Source organism: Amblyomma maculatum, chromosome 3 (genome assembly GCF_055883805.1).
Source record: "Amblyomma maculatum isolate TAMU_Amacu chromosome 3, ASM5588380v1, whole genome shotgun sequence".
Classification (NCBI taxonomy): Eukaryota; Metazoa; Arthropoda; class Arachnida; order Ixodida; family Ixodidae; genus Amblyomma; species Amblyomma maculatum.
In genome coordinates, this window is record NC_139346.1 from 43,002,536 (window position 1) to 43,023,711 (window position 21,176).

Consider the following 21,176-nt stretch of genomic DNA (forward strand, 5'->3'; position numbering starts at 1 on the left):
GCTGTAACGCCCCTCCTGCCTGGGCCAAAACATTGGTCTGCAGTATCGCTAAATAAGAAATGCCACAGAGGTAAACAGACCCAGAGCTTCCATCTGTTGGTGCTGTTCAATTCTTCGAGATCTACTGCATGGTCAGGGTCACTGAGTAAACATGTCCCAGCCGCTTTACAATCCGGCGTATTTTATGTCACTTAGCGAAATTGCTGCATAGTCGGAAACCACAAAATTTTGTTTCCGTGAACAATAGTTTTGCCGATGTTTTAAATCAAAGATAAGAAAATGCGTGCTCCGTCAAGCATGCAGGACCTATGGCCTATTTTGCGCGAAACAGAGCAACTCCCGTTTTAACGCGAGAACGTTATAAGAAATATTAGCCGAAAACTCCGGAGTGACATGTAAATTGATCCATATCCCTCTATTCGGATATACTTACAACCTAGCGGCACAACCATGTCAGACGGCGGCTCCGGGGGCTCCGGGTCGGCCGAAGGTGCATTCCAGGGCCCGCCCGATAAAGACTACTACGCGAACCAGCGGGCTATTCTCTACATCAGCGTCTGCATCTCGTTCAGCTACCAGTGCCTGACCGAGTTTCCCTACCTGCTGGTAACGCACGGTGGAAGTAAGTGCTGCGCGCATCCTCGCATCTTTCGCATATCCTTGGGAAGCCTAAACAAATGTACGTGCCTCCTTTGGTATTTCACATTTCGCTTGCAGGTGAACGAAGTGACCGGTTTAACTTGCCTGAAACCCTTTATGGATTTTTTTATTAAATTTTATTTAGTAATAAGAATGAAGCCTTGAGTGCAACTATGCCTAACTGTTGTTTTTTAACTAAATTTTATAAGAATTCTTTCTTTAGCGCCATTTGCTCGTTTCAAGGAGCGAAACGCCGCGTGAATAAACAGGTATATTTTAGACGCAGCTTTTTTTGGCGCTGTAGAGAGTCCGAAGAAATTCTGCATGGACGTGGCCAACTTATTTTCTGCTTTAAGACATCTACTGGCTCCTGTTATTTCTTATGGTCATTGGAAACACGTAGAGTGTAGCGAAAATTCAAAATTCCCGTGGCAAGTTTGAGCCCAGATAGACCAAACATGAAGCGATATCGACCCGCATATTCGCTCTGGCTGCCTCGATGTTGGCCCTGCTGTGCATATGCCAGACACATTCTGTGTCACATTATTGTCGCAGATAGAGGTCCTGGAATATCTGGAGGCGGCCTATACGATATTTAGTTTATTAAGCTTCCGAAATTAGGGTCGCCACCTATATGTCGTCTAACAAAGCAAGACCCCTAAGGTACCGACTTTACGAGAAGTAACGACTTGATGCATATCATCTTCTACCGAAATGCAAGGCAGCTTTTAAAACCACTCATATGTTTCCCGAATGAATATTATTTGATTGCTAAGATCTATTTCTAGCATTTTACTACCTAAGGAGGTAATTAAGGCTGCAAATTTGGCGAGTTGGCACTGATATTTAGTGAAAACAACGCGGGAATACAAGACGAACGAAGAAACACACAACACAAGCGCTTCTCAAGCTTCCCCAGTATGACAATTATATGAGGAATATTTGCCTGCTTCTACCCATCTTTCGCAGTAACTGAATAGCGCACTGTGCTCACACTGTCGGCTGGAATGAGTGAGTAGTTTCTTGAGCACTTAAATCGTACACAGAATCTCCGAATGCACGCACGCGGGCGCACGCACACCCCCATATAATGTACTGTATGCATAACGCACACCACATAAAACAAAACAATTGCAGGTTCCGAGGCAACATGATTACAGGTGGCTGTTTAGTCCACGAAAACACTTAAGGACGTCGCGTGGTGCCACACGCCACATATGCAGAGGAAAACCAGAACTAACCTGTATTCTTCTTTCTTGCATATATCCTGCATAATCCAATTGAAAAAGCTTACATATTGGCATTTTCCTGGGTTATTCACATCTTAAAACTACGCGCGTCATAACACTGTTCTCAGATATCATATTCCTGGTATTGAACTCTGTGCTAGTAAACCTAGGAGCAAACCAATTTTCCCGACACTCATCCCGGGTGGAATGCAGACAGTGACAGTTTCTTTACACCGAAGAGAGCTTTCCCTTTACTCCTTGACGTCTAGCGCAATTAGACACAGTAGGTCATGCTATGTGAAATTCCATTAGCGAGTACAACGTTTATTGTCAGTACTAGAGGAATTAAACAGTTGTTTCGGCTTCACGAGACGGAAAGATTCGGAGCGGAGACAGGATGGAGAAAACAGTATCATACAGGGGCTGTCATGTTAGATCAACTAGGCTTAAACTGTACTTTCCTTACGTTCATTTTGAAGTATATTCGCTGAAAATACTAGCTATAAAAAAACTCTGGACGAATTCCTGTGCCTGTGTAGCCAAAGTTACAGAGCCGACACGTACCATGATCAATAAAGTAGGAGAATATATTCCCTCCCGATATTTCCGGCGTCGTGCTTTCGGATATACTGTCATTGCGGAATTATTCACGTTGTTATTGCACGAGAATATATTACGATATTATTCAGTACAGGTTTAGTGTACGACTTTTAAAGTTTAGTATAATACTCCGTGCCCATGGCGATGGCTCCGCTGCCTTCCAGGAACGCCACGAAGCGTACGCAGGCAGCGTCTGCTGCGTCTCGTCAGCGGTTCCTTTTGTGCTTTCGCGATGTGCTTGCTTCCACAACGTGCAGTTGCGGGCATAGTAAACGGAGCACGCATTTCCGTTCAAATTAAAATCGCGCCTCCTTCAAAGCAGGTAAGCAAACAATTTTTGTGCAAGTGAAAGACCACTGGGGTCCACTACCGGTTCGCACGTACCACGACTGCTAGTAGGAGTTATTCAACGCGTGAAAATGTTTTGAATAAAACTGCATGCTCCGTTTGTCCGCACCGGTACTTCCTGGGGGCTTTTGACCAGTCGTAAATATACATTCCCGGGTTGTTCTGTAAAAAAAAGCTATACAGTTCTACGTTGTTAGCGGCTCGAAAACTATTCATTCAGAGTAAAAAAGAACTGTGATCGAAATCGTGAGAGAAGTACAGATTTGCATCTACTATACTGTGAGGGAAACAGCGCGCAGTTCGCCTTAGCTGCATAGCCACAAAAATCTGTCCCCGAATGCATTTATTCATGTTACAATGTTTAGAGCGCGTTATGTCTGCAGTTATTAGATAATTATGTTGCTCGTATATTATGGCAGGTCGCGAGTTCTCACATTTGTAAGATATCTTCAGCAATTGCTTGAAAAGCAGGCGAATGGATTCTTTACACAAATCTTTACACAGTACATCGTCACAAGTGATAGTTTTTTGTGGCGTTATGTACTGTGCGAATTTTCAGCCCTGTATTTCTAGCAGCTGTCTGTTGTCTGTTTAGGCCGGTTGTTCATTTTGTTATTGGTTTCATCTTTTTTTTAGGTTTCCGACGGTTTTGCTTTTTACGTTTCACTCTTCTGTTGCTACGATTCTTTTCTGTTTTTCTTTTTTATTATGGTTTTAGGTTTTGGACTGCCTTTGCTTCTCATGCATGATTCCGCTGATGCTACGAATATTTGACGTCGCTTTTGCTAAGAGACGGACTTTTTTGTTTTTAATTTCTTTTACCAAAATTTTGTCAGTTTATCTGCAGGTGGTAAAGGCTTCCTGTCTCTTACCCGATGTCGCAAATTGTTTTCCACGTGTTGGGTTCGGAGTGATAATTGCGATGAGTGTCATGCTTGAGCTGAATGTATAAATATGCCACTTTTCGGCCAACAAACAGTTGGTAGTGTGCGCATGTAGTGTCTCTTTCTTGTTAGTGTCCTTGTTGCGCCGCCGTTCATATCATCCTGCACCAAGTCGCCCATCAGGCCGTTTTCTATATTTCAACATTAGTGCATAGTAGCATTATCGCCGCCCATAGGAAAGGCTGGACAAAGGGAAATGAGTAAATACTTTATCGTATCATCGAGGCTGCCCTGCGCCCATATCGAAGCTGTTGGTAAACGTGGCCAAGTGGGCTCTAGTTTGAGCCATTGGATGTATTTTAGTAGAGGATTGGGGCAACAAGAAACTGCAATTAAAAAAAAACGCTTTACTTAGAGACCTTTGTGTGTACCGCAAACTATAGCTGAACGTGACAATTTTAGGTGTGGTAAGCATGCCCCTGTTCTGTTTGTTGTTATGATGCGTGCATGTTTTTCTTCAGATCGAATGGTCAATTTCCGCCAATGTATTAACGCTGGTGAATGCAGGACAAGACCAAATAACTTGTATAAATAAAGCACTCCTTTAGTATAGCGCTCCAAGTACACACTATGAAACATTATTGAATTTCTAAAAAAAAAAAAAAAGCCATACCTCAATTCCTTGTTAAGGTCAGAATAATGACCTGATGATATTTTCGCTTCTTTGGGATAGGTGCTTGCGCTTTTTCTCTTTCCAGGGGGTCCCTGTAGCGGTGTTTCCTTTGACAGATAGGTCGGTGCGTCCGGGAGCAAAGTTGGCACCGCATCGGGTAAAAGTCCAGGCTTTCCACGTGGGATGGGGACTTCTTTGCCGTCGATGACACGTATAAGTCCCTCACAATGCATGATGGCTCGTAATGTAGCTCACATCCCAAAACCTTATCTTTTCGATGAAAAGCAAGGCGCCCGTGTGCTGTGCGATGTCAGTGCACGTTAAAGAACCCCAGGTGGTCGAAATTTCCGGAGTCCTCCACTACGGCGTCTCTCATAGCCTGAGTTGCTTTGGGACGTTAAACCCTACAAACCAACCAACCAACCAAGGTTGCGTTCCCATTGCTTCCATTGGTTCTCATCCCCTGGCTCAGCGAAGTGCGACGGTTGCTCGCCTTTCGTTCACTGGTATCTCGTTTTGCAACCAGGGGCGAAGCAATAACGTTGGAGCTGACAAATCTTAACTCCCCAAACTCAGAAAGAGCAGAAAAGAATCGCACGAAAGCAGCAAAAAGCTGCAGGCAGTTTGACGGGACTCTAGCCGCGCGCGCGGTTTAACGCGGGCGCGCGGAGCCTTACAGCCTTACGCTACAACAGCGCCACCGCCTACGTTGTGGACCTGTAGACAATAATTCTACCATGCATTCGTCGCCTCATCTCATCGTATTGAAGCGCGCCGGCTCCTGAATCCACTACTGTAACTGCGAGAAGCACTGGGGAATGTCCAACAGATGCTTCTGCAGACAGCACATGACGCCTACACTTCAACTGGCAGGCATTGCTCACTGAACAAATTCAAGCATGCAGTGATCGTTGATCATGCCAGGAAACGCCCCAGGCGTCGTGCGCATCTAAGCCATAGGATACTTCGCGTATGTTTTTTTTTCTGGATTGCCAGACATGATATACTAGTGCGAGACCTAGTTCATTTTCTCGCGATTGTGGATCCTTCTTCCAGTCAGATCACTGTTCTAGAGAATTGCATCCTGTTAAGCAGCGATAAAGGCAAGGACGCCGTACAAACGCGCAGACTACGGGACAAGCTCAGTGCGGCCGTCTCAGCGTTTGTACGGCGTCGTCGCTGTCCTTGTGGTTGGCGTGCTGCCTTGTGGCTCTGATGCATTGGCAGTATTTGGCTTCAGATGCATTGAAATAAAATTTGTCGTTCTGTATATGAGTAAATTTTCTTTTCAGGCGAACACTTAGCATCGCGCAACTATGGCATATGGTTGCTCTTTTTGTATGCAATGTAACAAGCATAAATTCTTCTTGACCTATGTTGCCCTGAGGGCTAACAGGAACAAAATATTTGCCGAAATCTAAAACAAGGGCTTACTTCTGAATAAGTGCTTTTGATAAATTAGTCGAAAACAAACAACCTACTAAACCCAACAGAGCCGAGAGCTGAAATCAAGACTTATAAGCAAGATGTTTCTTCTGAAGTTGTCAGCCATTATTTTTAATAGACGTCTTGAGCATGAAGGGGTAATAATTTTCGGAAGAGCGCTACCAGTGTCGTAGCGCGTCATATTACAACGAACTAACTACGCCCTCTGACCACTTCCTTTTTCGGCCCGCCGGAGTGGCGCAGTGGTTAGGGCGCTCGACTACTGCGCCCAAGAACGCGGGATCGAATTCCGGCCTCGGCGGCCCCCCCCCCCCCCCTTCTCGGTGGAGGAGAAAAGCTAGGTGCCCGTGTGCTGCGCGATGTCAGTGCACGTTAAAGAACCCTAGGTCGTCAAAATTTCCGGGGTCCTCTCATACGGCGTCTCTCATAGCCTGATTCTTTTTGGGACGTAAAACCCCTAAACCAAAACCAACCACCGCTTCCTTTCCGGTGCTGCGAAAACAACCCATTACACACGCGCCGCTGTGTGACGCGTGATGGGTGGCATGGCCAGCGCTAAACCTGGCAGCGCGGAATCGAATTCGCTCGCATGTTGCCTAAAAATTTCGGACGCTACACGGAGCACGTAACATTCGCTCTTCCAAAATTATAAAAACAAATATCGAATCTAACAAGGGGCTACAGCAGCTCGAAATAAATTAGACGCCTAAGAATAATAACTCAATGGATAGCTATTTATTGGTAGTTGGCGTACATTGAATACAAAGCATGTCTCAGCTATATTACTCTATTACCCTTTGTTACAGCACTCACAAATTGAAGAGACCGCTCCTATAAATGAAAAAAAAAAGTATTTCAAAAGATCGGTAAAGTTTTCAGTGAAACGCCTCGTATAGGGAACTCTTAGGATAATCCTGCCACGTAGGATTTTTAGGCAAATGCGGGTAATGCGCGAGATTCCGAAAAGTACTTGTGAATTTGAAAGGTGGTTCTCATGTACTTCTCTGCGTTGTCAACATTGCAGTATGCTTCTTCTTTCCCTACGCGGTTATCCTGGTAGCGGTGGGCGTTCCCATGGTCGCCTTCGAAATGCTGATTGGTCAGTTCCGAGGAAAAGGATGCCTTGAGATCTGGACCTGCGTCCCCGTCGGAAAAGGTACTTCGGCTGTACGAGTATATATAGCGAAATCATAACAAAGGAGGGAGTAAAGTAAGCAGCATATTACACAGACATTGTTGTGTGCAAGTATACGGAAAATGCAAAGTACAATGTGCAGACCCTAGCATGACTACTAAGAAATATATAAAGGGTCAAAGCGCTTAAAGACACCACACTTACGTTTTCACCTTGATAACCCTTCATGCGTCATGCAGTGGTCTTTTTATCGTCCCCTCTTTATTTGCTAACTGGCTCGCATTCTACAAGGACCTGTGCAGAGTGTGTCTTCCGTAGTTTTTGAATATATAAGAACAAATAAGTTAGCCTCTGTTAGCCTCTTGAAAACAAGTTTAGGGCGACGTTGTAAGAAGTTCGCTTCCTTATATTGCCTGCAGAAGCACCTGGGACAATAGTGAGGGCAGAAAAATATTTTTGTTCTTTTCAGTCAGCACTTGAGAAGTTAGAGTGTCATAATTGAAACTCCTGCACGAGTAAGGCAGCAGTTGCTGCCCACCAGAAAGAGGCTAATTTCATCAGCTCAAGAAGAGTGTCATTAATCGTTCCTGTTACGGTTCTACTATTCGATGGTTGTCAGTTGTTTCGATTTTAACCGTAGGTATGATGTCTGATGGACGCATTCTGCAGTTTCTTGCTGCTGATATCGTAACGACATGCACGCAACCGAAATAAATGTGTTCCTGCACCTTTTTTGTTTCACCGGTAAATTAAATTTTCCTTCCGTACAATTTTACGTTTGCATTCGGTTTTGGGTTCTCGCTCCATTTTTTTCTGTCTGATATGCCCCCAATTCTTTAAATACTTCTTAATGAACTGGCCCATCAGTGTACACTACTCATTATCGAAAATGATCCCGTGGTTATGGTATGGCACTGTAGCTGTCATGAGAAATTCCGCGTTAAAAGATGCATAGATATATGCAGGATGCTTATAGTTTGGGGAGAAGAGAGGAGTGAGGGGGCTAAATATTTCTTTAATTGCGATGCCTACATTTTATTGTGTTCAGCTTTGATATTTATTAAGGCTGCAAATTCAGCCTATACGCTGCATTTGCATTCAATTTAGCGGCTTTGTCGTAGTAATATCATAATACATCACAGTGTCGCTGCCAGGCAAACTACAGTTTTTATTTGTTCTGCCTTTTTATAAATGGGCACACCTGCTATTTGACCGTATTCAGAGTTTCAAATGGCAAATTACATCACCGGAACTTAGAGCACTGAACAAGGGTTGATGGGGAGCGTCATTCGGCAAGCCGAGCTAGCGTTTCGACGAGGACTTTTATGGCCTAGAATCAGCATTCACTTTGCAACTACAAACACATATATGATTTCCAAATATAATTTCTAGTGCAGTGCACTGAAATAAACATGTTAAGAGCATAGCTTAGCGTCTTTGAAGTAAAAATGCAAGAAGAAGCGCCTAAATTTAACGGCTATGTCGGAAGTGCCATAAAATGCGCATGGAAATGTCGGCACCAGAATAAAATACCTTTATTTGCACAACGGCAAACTGCATATACGAAATTAGTGACTATAGCTTGAAGTTTATTTCTGGTGGTCGGCATTGCACGTTTCTGCGTTGTCATATCGACTTGTACACAGCAACAGTTGAGCTCGTTGGATGGATGACATTGTGAGCTGGCTGTATTGTATCGCTTTAGATTAACCTCAGAAGATATCCTCGGCATTCCTCAAAAAGTTCATTCTTAACAGTTCTGAAGTCACACAAGCATTGCATGTACGTTTGACAGCAAATGATTTCACTCCGTGCGCACCGGTTTCACAGCGACGCATTCTCTGGCGCAGGCATCGGCATGGCCATGCTGCTGAAGACGTTCGTCATCGGCGCGTACAAGGCTTTCGAGAACGCCTGCGTCTTCTTCTACTTCTTGCAGACGTTTCAGCAAGAGCTGCCCTGGAGCCACTGCTACACATGGTGGGGCGCCACCGATCTCAACTGCCGAGAGAGGAGGGTCGACGAGACGGTAAGAGCTATGCTTCCACTCTGTACGCGTCGTTTTACTAAAGGGCAACAAAGATACACTGAAGCAGCGTTAAACCTGCTACCCTAAATAGTGTTCTGATGTGGACATTTCTTATCCGACATGAAGTTATTGATTCGGTTAGGATAAAACTCGCCGCAGACGTCGATTGAAGGCACTCTCTTCAAATCTTCCACGTACGGCGCGAGCGCGTGGAGGGGAGGAGAAAAGCACAAAGGGAAAGCTCGCTCGTGTAAGTTCATTTGTCGTCTCTGTTAGGGGCCGGATGCAGCCAAGTCAAACAGTGGAGCTTTCAACCGGCGTTGTGCCTTATTTTGTTCACATTCTGGACGCACAAAGCGCGCCAGTTGAGTTTTATTCATATTTAAAGAAAGAAATTGGCAGTCAGTTGCCTCTCTCACTATATATGTGGGTATAAGTGCGAAACGAGCTTCAGAGAAGCTTTAAGCAAACATAGCCTTTCGAAATCTACACGATTTAGTCATCAAAATGTGACTGGGGGCAAGTTTCAGCTCGGTTCTCAAGCACCTGTGCAGCCGACCACCGGGAACTCTTTTTCACCGCAGTTTCAATAGTAAGCTAGAAGTAACTGGGGGGGATCGATGAACAATTCCTACTGCTGCTAATTCTACCGTGACTCAAGCAGCAGCCTTCAATGCGGGTTTGAATCGGTCGCTAAGGCGCTATCTGGTGGTGCGATGCTTCACACTACTCGGCCAGTGGGCTTTACTTTCTTTTCGCATTTGTGACGCTAGCTTTGTGCTGCTTCATACGCTTCTTTGAAATTCTCGTTTTCTCATTGCAGGACACAGTACATTCATAAGAAACTTTTACACACAATATATTAGGCGTGTTACTTCTAGGAGAACGACCTCTAGGCAGGCATAGAGGCGTTCAATAGCAATATTCGGACGGTCTTTTTTTGTTTTCGATTCCTTCGCTTGCATTATTTGCTCGCGCAACTGGTGCGAAGACAGCCAGAGAAAAAATGATCGTACAATAAATGTCAATATCGACCCACAATCGCTTTAAAAGGTACCTGAGCCATGCCGGCTTTTTTAACTGTCTTCGACGCATTCTCTTCGACATCGTTACAAATAATAGTTCACGGAGTGATGAGCATTAGCTCTAGTGGAAGACTTCTATTTTGCCACGAATGACAGCTGGTCCTTACTTTCTACCCATCTCAATAGCTCGTGGCATGAAAACTTAAGGATACCGCTGGAAGCCCCATTTGGACAAAAAGCGTTTCAGTGTCCCTCATATCCGCTGTCTCTCTGTGTCCCTTATAGCCGCCCTCATAGCCAACCTCATAGCATAGTCTTATAGTCTCAGAGCCGCTGCAGATACAGCTTACCTTCCTAGCGTAGGCCAAGGCGTCTCAAACTTGAACGCATACGGCTACGGTAAATAGTTACATCACATTTGAGACTTAATTTTTGTAGAAAGAGTTGTGCCGAACAATGCTTGCTGTTTCGTTTTGATGCGATGATTTGGCATACGACTAAAACAACTTTCTAACGATCATATTATTTTCTGCGTTGAAACCTTTTATACAGATTTCGGCAGCTTTGGCCGTTCCCGTCAGTTCCAGTCCCTAAAATTACTTTTATATAATCGACGGATTCTTTGACTACTAAATGCGGAATTATGGTATAGCTACCATCATGCAGTAGGGTAGGGCGGGGTGAACTATGCCATGGGGCAAAATGAGACATGGCTCGCCTAATTTTATCTAACGTAACAACTTGCAGAGTAGGGAGGTTTGCTGAACAACCAAAATCTGATGCAATGTGGCCCCTAAATACTTGTTATAGACCATGAGAAAAATGCGATCAGCATATCCACAAAAAGTCTGCAGTACATTTTATAGAGTGCCTGTCCCGCCGAAAGCGGAAGCAATCCTCCCGTTCAGTTTTCTCTTTTTTTTCTTCGGAACCGTGCAGCAGCCAAGCTACGAGTTAAGGTGACAATATACCTGCTATATTGCTATGTTGTAATGTTTTTGGCGATGGCATTGATCGAGCAAGAGTCCATCAGGCGGCAAATATGATGATAACTCAGTAGAAGCAAGTGGCCTACAATTTAACCTAGTGCGTAGTGCTCATTAAAAAAATGAAAGTGATCTGCTAAAGAAAGCCTTCTAGCTATCAGCAACAGAAGGAATGGATTCTAGAAGGGAATTATTTGGCCACTTTTAGTGTATATCGCTGGATAATCCTGATTTTGATGAAGCGCCATTGCGAAGCACAGCTTTAAAGAATACTTGCGGTCAACAAGAAGGCTAACTGCTCCCAGTCTACTTTTACCGAAGATGGTAAAGAGCCAGATTACAGCCAGATGTGCTATCAGAATTTTTCTCATCTGCCTTATAAAACCAAAAAGAACGAAAAAAGAGACAAGCAGCTTTTGGATCTCATTATCAGAGCGGTCGAAAGAAAATGAAACAGAAATTGAAATAAAATTATACGCTGTTGATTACAATGGCTCACTAAAAGGAAACCGTTTTAGCACAGCGATCGTTAAGCGACAAATGTGACTGGCAATACCTCGCAAAGGAATTTGGACCCAACACAACGCTACTTTAGGTTTCAATCGAATAAACGATGTGCAATGAATAGGCTTACGAGGGACCCGTAAGGGCTGACGAATTCCAATTAAAGGTCTCCGAGCAAGACAATCAGTTTTTGCTTCATTAAAAAAAAATTGTCTTTTGTGCCCATTATATGTTACTTTTTGAGCTTAGATCTGGACAAAACAATTAAATGCGACTCTTTTTAAAAAACGATCATTCACAGTTTTTTTTTTGCAAGAGGTTTCAGTTTCACAGACGGCTTAGCTGGCATACCAAGGAAGATACCTACAAATGATTCACAGAACTTGCAGAAATAACACAAACGAAAGCTTGCAAGTTTTTGTCCTGTTTTGCAGCGCTGTACCTTTACTGTCGATATGAGGAAGCACTGGAGAGGACGTTCGTTAAATCAGCGCTAGCCTGTGTATATCAGTTGAAATGCTTCAGTGCTGCTAAATGTTTAGAAAACTGTATTATACTGTTACGGTACCGTATGTACGCATATATTACAGGGGAAACTGAAGAAAAGAGGGTGAGGAAAAGATTGTAGGATGGGTGAGGGGGCGGGGTGTAGGGAGAACAGTCAGTAAAATTTGAGTAACAGAGCAGATGGCAGAGAAAGAAGGAACATAGATAGAGTAAATCACGCCCACAGTGTGCTAACATTAGCTGTGGGCGCAGCGTCAATGCCAGATCGCCAAGGAGAACGTGTACAGCAAGACCCAGGAGGAGAACTACGACCCGGGCAAGAACGCTACCGTGTTCACGGTATGCGGCAAGGTGGCCAGAGTGGCATACGCGGACATCGCCAATATCACCGCCTGCTTCGACACACGGAACTACTCCGAGACAGCGTTTTTTACGTGAGTACTCTCCCTGCCAGTCGTGGTGACGTCATCAGACTAGCCACGATGTTTGTGACGAACTGAGCTTATTTATTTCTCTCCTCCTTCCATTCTCCAGCATTCAAGGCTTACCAATGTCTGCAGATATAGGCTCATTAAAATTTCAATAGCGGCTCATACTCATAGCTTATTCGCATCAATATTTCGGAACTCTATAATTACTGGTAAACAATATATACTACGGTCTTGATATACAGTTTCCCAACAATAGGCAGATCTATGCTGCATCTTTCTGCGCATTAGTATCGCTACAATAGTAACCAGTTGGGAGCATTTGATCTGTATCCCGGGACCCTTTAAAAACGGGAACTACAGAACTTCTTCGAAGGCTGGCTCGTTCGATGGGACATTTCCCCGACATCTGTAATATCGCCAAAATTGTGTGGGCGACAAGGGAGCCATCTTCGCACTCGATCACAACCGCACGGGGGGCAGCTGAGCTTACTTGCGCTTAGGTGAGTTGTATGTGGCCCTGTGGAGAGCAAAGGCTTCATTTCTGCGCCGTAAAGCCCTATGCCTCTGTCGATGCCTGGTTGGAGGCATCGAGAGAGGCATAGGAAAATTAGACGCGTTGATATTTTCATGGTCCCTTTTGAAGCTTCAATTGCGGCATATGCCGTGTTTTATGAAAGGTTAGAAAATTATGTTTATCTGATCCTCGGTGTAATATGTGCAGGAGGATTCTATAGCATGTTAGGTATTATGTGCGTGGCAGAACTCAATAACTGGACCGCTGTCGAAAAATTATATAACCAGAAAGTTTACTAATCAATTTTTTCGCATTTCGGACCTTAATGGGCAACGTTATTCTGGGGAATTGAATCGCCGTTCACCATCAAGTATGATCCTTGTGCCTTCATTTCTGTAGTCGGGAAATTGGGCCAAAAGTTTTCAAGATGATATATTCCCATTTCAGTGCCTAAAACTCCCAACAATCCAACTCCATTGAATGATTTCGCTGGCCTCTCTTATTCGTCAGTAAAATTTTGAAACGCCCTATGTAAAATTGGACGATACTGGAGGACCCCAGTTCAAGGTCTCTAAAAACCTCCTTTTTGCCGCCCCGCTTGATTTGCCGCTGGGTTTTGAGCTCTGGCATTGTGGCAACGTGTAAGGTTCTCCACATATTTTACGACGTTGTTATTATGCATCTGGACGTGGGATTGAAGAGATATTGCAGCCCATTCGTCACGCTCCTTCCTCCCTTAAGTTTGCGCGGGATAACACTTGAACGCGTTTCAGGAATAAAGTTGCAGTTCACGATTTTCGAAACCTTTCCGCATGTCTTTTCGGCTCAACATACGTACACAGTCCAGAACTTTGTCGCGTCATCCCACTGGTTGAATGTGGCAAACGTCACGTAGAGCTACAACCAGTGTTTAATGTCTCCAAAGTTTTGCCGTTGAAAGTACTTTCGGAATTAAATTGTCACCCGGGAAGACGTCGTACCAGGTTTTGCAATGAAACCCGATTTCCCTCCTAAAATACGTCACGCGGAAAACTGTCCTGATAAATTTTGTTGTTTAATGTCCAATCGGTAAACAGGAGTTTCCACAAATTCTGAGCTGGTAATAAGGTTAACCCTAAGGTACGGGATATGGGATCACACCTCCATCTAAAGGTAATTGGTGAAAGCGATTGATTTTTACTGTCGAGTATTTGACAAACAATGCTAGCAGTTTGCAGTTGTATAAAACGCCAACGGTTATTTTCTAAGCATGTAACTTTTTATCAGATTAAAATATTCTCTGTTCGCACCGGTAATGGTACCACCCACTTAATGGTACCACCCACCCACACAGACAAATAACAATAATGGTACATTACCTTTCAGGCCGAATGAAATAATGTGTGCTCCAACTCAGAAAGACAACTGGTATTTGGACTCTAGTTAGGCTCTTGTGTGTTACACTGCAATTAACGTTTACTGTTGTGATCAAAGCGGTCATTGTTTATCCAAATTATTTCTATATTACGCTCAAGTAGTTTATGATTTTTTGCAGAATAAAGCATATGCAGATGTCCTAGTGGTCAGAAGCAATCTACATTTCCTGGGAATTTAGAGAACGAATGCACGCAGCCCATAAGCCTACCTTAAGGCTTTGATAGAAAAAGTATATATGTTCTTTTCATCCTCCTACATATTAGGATGAAGAAATGGCATGACCAAGGAAGTTGAATAGGTTAATTAGCTATATGTGATTTAATGGCGCAAAAGCAATTATGGCTATCATGCGCCAAACGAAGGCGCATGATGAAGCTAAGTAGAATGGACGTGGAAACGCACGAATTTAGAGAGTTATAATAAATTATTTTTTTTTATATTGCGCTCTCAGTCTGGCATCATACAGGGTGTGAAACTTCGCAGAATTCCTTTTTAGTGACCGTACGACGGTGTTGTTCCGAATTACCCTATGCCTAAACACGAAACGGAACAAAGCAGCGAGATCGCTCAGAAACGAGTTTACGGTAAGGGGTTAGCGGAGGACTTCCTGCAAAAACTCCTGCTGCGGAAGAGGTATTCAGCATTACCTCAAGGCGACATGCGTATTGTCGAAGGAAGAAGAGATAATCGGCAAATATTTTTACCGATTGCACAGTGTAAGTTTAAGGAGAGTTTGACAGAACATGAGTAAACGCTCCCATTAGAAGGAAGTTTCGAATAAGAAACCTAAAAGCATGAACAAGGTTTAACTGCACATACGACCAGGAGGCAAAGTCAGAAAATTAAGATTACTTGCATGAGTAACAATAAGCATAGAACTGAGCTTTCTCTGGACAACACTCAATTTGCGTGAACGCGAGCATTCTGTTTTTGGAAAATTGTCTTCCTCGACCGTCAGAAAGGCGAATCGTCTCGGAAATGCAGTTTGTGAGCGCAGCTGCTGCGGATTTTCAACCTCGTGGTGATCGCAGACTCAATACGCAGTGTCTTACGATGGCGGGTTTTGGCGCACAGGGATCAGGAACCGCGAAGCCTCTACGAAGCGGCGCGTTTCCGAAGTGTGTCCCCTGCTTCTCCGATGCGCTTCTGTCGCCTACTTTCTCCTTTTCCTCCGCTATCTTTGTGATCCTCGTCTTTCTCCTCTGCTTTTCTCCCCGCGCTGTGCGAACTGCCGCCTTCTTTCTCTCTCTGCAGTGATCCTATTATTAGTTCACTGCGCTGGTTAGGGCTGGCGTCCAACTCAGGTAACTAACTCTTGGCTTGCATGGAGAGTTTTCAGCCAGCTAATTCGTTGAGTTTGCGAGATGCCAAACGTGCAACGTCGCTGCTCTTTTTTTTTTACTCATTCCTCGCGCCCGTGGTGCTGAAAGTGTGCCGGCAGGTCGCGTGCATTTCACACACGCAGCGAATATGCAGGCGAAAACATTTCACTAGGGCAAGGCTAAAGAACTGCGCCTGCAATCGGAGGACGATAAGCTAACTGAACCAAGACAGTGTTAGTCTTCACTCGCTGTTGTGACCGGTCAGAGTTCATTAAAGACTTGTGGACTATGCACTAATTTAGCCCCCCTAAAACTCGGGAGATACAGAGGCCTAAAAACTATAATCAAATACTGCATGTAGTCTCCATATATCACAACAAGGCGTTGGACACTTTTGGAACCTCAGTATTCATGACAGAATTATATAACTATGATATAGAAAAGACGTATGTAAAATATCGATTGTTATCTATAGCGGCTCGATTCACAGCCGCTATTATCATAAAAAAAAGAAATAATTCTCTTATACGGAAGTTGTTCGGGAGGTACAGCTGTACTCTGCTGTGCTATTCACCGAATGTGTACGCATACACTCAATGAATATCAGATTAGGTGGGGACATGCGAGCCATTTTTTTAAGCTAGAGAAGCAAAAACACCGTATGTTGTCTCCATGCCTACGTCCTGCAGTTTCCTCTTTGTTAATTTTACTACAAAAAGAAAACACGCCCTTATGCAAAATTACAAGGTTATATTCAACAGTCTTAGAAGGAAGCACCACTACAACAGACAGTAAGATGCTGGAAGTAGCAAACAAACGCATCTACTTATTGACCGCAGTGATGGCTGATCTGAGACCGCTGTCGTGAAACAACGAGAAGAATAAGTCTGGGACGGTGCGTACTATTCGGATGCACTCAGAACCATGCATGGAAAGTCATCGGTGTTCCTCCAGAAGAAATATATAAGAGGTGTAATGTAACTACGCTCACCTATGCGGCAGAAAAGCGTGATGGCTGAAGAAAAAGGTCTAAATGGAAATAGAAAATGTGAGTCCAAACAGCAGTATAATCGAGGGTCACTGAAATAATGAAGTAAACTCGACTTTCATTACACCAGATTAATCTCACAAATGCCTTCACGTTCGATTCACATGATCGCTTTCTTGCTCTGTCATATTGATTAAGTATACTCCCAGGCCTCACGCACTCTGTTATTTGAACGAAACAAAATAAGCATCGCCCACTATCAGAAAACGGGTGAATCGTGCCCCTGCACGCCTAAAAGTTCACTATGCATCATCCGTCTTACATGTTTTACAAGTATACCTTATCAATGAACCAGAAGTGCTCTAAACGAGTGTGATTATGTAGATCAATTTTGTAGCGCCAGGTGAGAAAGAAGCGTTAGAAGTGCAGGGAAATGAAGTAAAATAAATGTATGCGTTCGTTCTTCCTGTCTGCGTTGGCTGGGGATCCCCGGGATTCAAGCGTAGGAGCCCGCAAGAGCGGACCTCCGCATCTCCGCACCACACCATCAGCCTATCTCTGGAGCGTCTATAACTGCATTAGATCTGGCGACATGAACCGACAGGCCAGTCGCAGCCCTTTCCCATGGCCTCCGAGCACGATGTATGACTCTGGGCTCATCCTACCTCCATCACAATCTGGCAAGCCTACCAATATTCTGGTTGAGATCTATTCCTGCCGTGCTAGATTGGAACAAGTTCGTGCCCGCGATAAAGGTGAAACGAGCTCGAGAGAAAGCACGTGGTGCCGATGCGGAGACGCAGAGGCCCGCTCCTGTGGGCTCCTATGCTTGAAACTCGGAGACCATAGCCAGGATCCGAAAACCTGGAGCAACGCAGAGAGGATCAACAAACACGCTCACTACTTCCGCTTCAGTTGTATTACATCTTCCTCCCCACAAGCTACAAAAAAAAAACGGTTCATTAAATTCCCCTTTCCAAATCACCAAATCAGTTAAATTTGAACTCTGGCTCTAAGGATATGTGTAATGTTAATTAAGTCACTCTTATGTACAAAATAACACACAACATTTACACGGTACTAAACACTAGCACAAAGGATACAACTCTTGATGCATGCACCTATCGGTATGCTTAGCACCAGGCTGTGGTGAAACTTCATATTTATAGGACTAAATGTTCTCCATTAAAGTATTGTTTCTGTGCTTCATGGGAGGTGTGGTAGTTCTGCTCTAAGAGAAGCAGGCACAAGCACTAAAGAAGGTCTTAGCGATGAGCAGTGGAATCGCAAAATTCAACTTTAGACACAAAAACTGTGTGCAGAAAACTGCACATGATGTATGCCTACAGTAAATGAAACAAGCGTGGTAACAAAAATAACCCACGCAACACAAAAATCATTGCAATGCAACCACACTGAACACCTTTCTTAACCATGCAAACCTTACTCTATGTGATAGCAGCACAGTGCACTTCCATGTCCATTGCCCGAATCCATATGCATGCTTAGTCCATGGAAAAACGTCTGAAAACATGAGACGCAAAATAATAAAAAAGTAATCCAATTTAGGCTTGACAAGAGCTTTCGACCAGATGAACTAATCAGATCGATTTTATTCAGGACTCTCTGATGACAGGCCACTCGGGAAACAGCACAGCGTTTCTCCGCTGTGTTTTTCCGACAATGAGTGCGATCTCACTGCCTCAGGATGCACGAATTTTTTTCGACGTACACTTAAACCGAATGTGCTTCCGAAGTCGAAGTTTGCATATAGGGTTCATCGCTGCCTACTACACTTGGGGTGGCGCAGTGGTTACGGCGCTCGACTACTGTTCCCAAGGACGCGGGATCGAATCCCGGCCTCAGCGGCCGCTTTTCAGTGGAGGCGAAATACAAGGCGACGTCTGCTGTGCGATGTGAGTGCACATTAGAGAACCCCAGGTGGTCGAAATTTCTGGAGTCCTCCACTACAGCGTCTCTCATAGCCTGAGTCGCTTTGGGACGTTAAACCCCACAGACCAAACCAAACTTCCTATCACGGCTTCCATGTAGTATTAGATACTAGAAAGCGCGTTTCTGCGAACCTAACACGTCATGACGAACCAAAAATGAAGTGAAAGATACACCAAAACCTATAATGTAAGCGTCGATTATAACTAGCGATTGTAAATGACAGCTTAGTGTGAAATGGCTAAAGTGCAAGCTCATTATTTTATCCTTCAGAAAATGCAGAGGGAATACAGACAGCGTGCGTCTTGTAAAGTCACGCGCACAACGTCGCCCGAAGAAACGTCTGATTCATGCCACTAAATAAGAGATTTTAAAATTTTCATTTTACTTAAATATTGAACCGTTCTAAACTTCGTTCCTAATGTCCTGGATACTGAGAAGAACATAACACCAAAGCGTTAGTAATATCCAAGGAGGTTCAAAAAAAACCTTAGTTGCCCTTTAAGCTTCACCGAGTGAAATTAATCAGAAGGCAAGCGTGTGCGGGAGCTTCAGGAAGACGGGCGTAAATATTTCGGATGGAAGTAGCAAGTGTGCGTGCAAAAGGTGGCGGCAGCTGGCACAGGACCGCATTTATTATATGTAAATGGGAGGAGAGCCTGCCCTGCATGAAAAAAAGGGAGCTAGGGGGCTGGCTAATGAGGCTCAAAATGGTGATGTATATTGTATAATAAGGAAATAAGGGCATACACCACCATTCCATTATTTAATACTTCCTGCATAGAAGGTAACGACTAAGACAACTGAAAACGTTTCAGACATATAAAAAGAAATCCAGCGCGAATTTTCAATTTTGTGTGCCTCACATGTTCAATTTTTAGTACACATTGATGCCTCCCTTATTATCATGGGCATCGCAAATTCGTAATTGCCACCATTTTGTGTTTGTAAATTGAGAAATGGCAATTTTATTTATTTATTTATACATACTGTCAATCCATTGGGGATTTTAACAGGAAGGGCGAGGAGAAGGAAGATGAGGAGGAAAGGTTGGGAGGTTAACCAATAAGAACAACCGGTTTGGAACGGGATGAGTGGATATAAAATATATAAAAAATAACAGGAAGGACATTTAGTACAAAACATATCTGGGTGAAAAGGACTACATGGCTAAAAATGTCAGATGCAGAATGCGTATTCTTAAAGGGAGCCTAAAAGGTGAAACGATGAAAATACAGTGCCACTTTTCATCGTACAGTTATACACAGAAAATCACCGACGCCTGGCAAACATGATCACACTGATAGGCTAGGCATGGCCCACATAGCATCACGCAGAAACAATGATATGGACAAAAAATGCAGCACTAAACATGAAGTCGACTATTTAGGATGACATTTGAAACAATGACAGGAGGCAATTTTCAACAAGTTTTGGAGAAGTATCTAGTGATGTACTATTAGTGATATGATGATGAGGGTTTTTCCACTCTCTTATGGCAAGGGGAAAAAGGAATATTTCAGGCGGTCAGTGGAGAAAGTATATTGTTTTAGTGTTGGTTATGTTTATGCCTAGTTGGCCTTGCCTCTGAGGTCATGATGTATTTAGTTTTATCAAGATTAATTTAGTTATGCAGCAATTGATAAAGCAGCTTAATACGTGCAAGTTTGGCTCTATTTTTTCAGAATGAGAATGCCGGCGTCAATTAGTAGTTGAGTCGGTTAGTCAGTATACCTCTACCTGTTAAACGTAAACCTGACTGCCTTTCTTTAGATGGATTCTAATTTACTTATGAGACATTTCGTATGAGGGAACCAAGCGACAGTCGCATATCCCAGAACCGATCGTACAAAAACGTTATATGCGAGTTGACGATATATGCGAGTTGTTTTGTTGAAGGCGGGACTTGACGGAGGTGTTTTCTGAGAGACAGGAGCCGTTTTAATGCGGCTGATGTCACATAGTTGACATGCGACTCCCATCTTAACACCGAGGTATTTATAATTGTTAACTCGTGTCAGGGGGGTATTATTCGCGATATAGGAATATGAAGACTGACTTTTGTTTCTCGTTATTGTTAGAAGCGTAGACTTACTAATATGAAGGTTCGTTTTCCAGTCAACACACCACTTGGATACGGCTTCTGCAGCGCAGCTTAGGGCAATATGGTCATCGGGAGTATTAATTTTCTGGTAAATTATACAATCATCTGCAAAACGTTTCATATTGACATTGACATAAAAGGGTAGACCAGTAATAAAATTGGAAATAAAATTGGAGCCAAAACGCTGCCCTGAGGCTCTCCTGATGTTAGTCGTTCAATTTTAAAGCACTGATTGTTAATCTCAACATATTGTGACCGATCTGTCAAATAGTCTTTAATCCATTTAACAACGTGGCTGCTGTCAAGTGTGCATTATAACTTCTTAATAAGTTTTCTGTTGGAACTGAGCTTAAATGCCTTTGAGAAGTAAAAAAAATCACATCTACTTGTTTCTGACTGTCGATGCTCAATGATAGGTCATTTATAGTTCCAAGAGCTGAGTAACA

The 21,176-nt window shown here is 43.6% G+C and overlaps 1 protein-coding gene across 1 annotated transcript in view; it reads left to right on the top strand.

The window, feature by feature from the left end:
• Window positions 1-450: 450 nt before the first annotated feature.
• The window catches only part of LOC146194656 (sodium- and chloride-dependent glycine transporter 2-like), a 164,074-nt gene continuing 143,348 nt past the window's right edge, over window positions 451-21,176 (top strand). Inside the window, exons 1-4 of the mRNA XM_084596611.1 lie at window positions 451-622; window positions 6,844-6,975; window positions 8,805-8,983; window positions 12,258-12,439. Coding sequence (XP_084452737.1) covers window positions 451-622; window positions 6,844-6,975; window positions 8,805-8,983; window positions 12,258-12,439 — 665 coding nt within the window. The remainder of the gene's footprint in view (window positions 623-6,843; window positions 6,976-8,804; window positions 8,984-12,257; window positions 12,440-21,176) is intronic.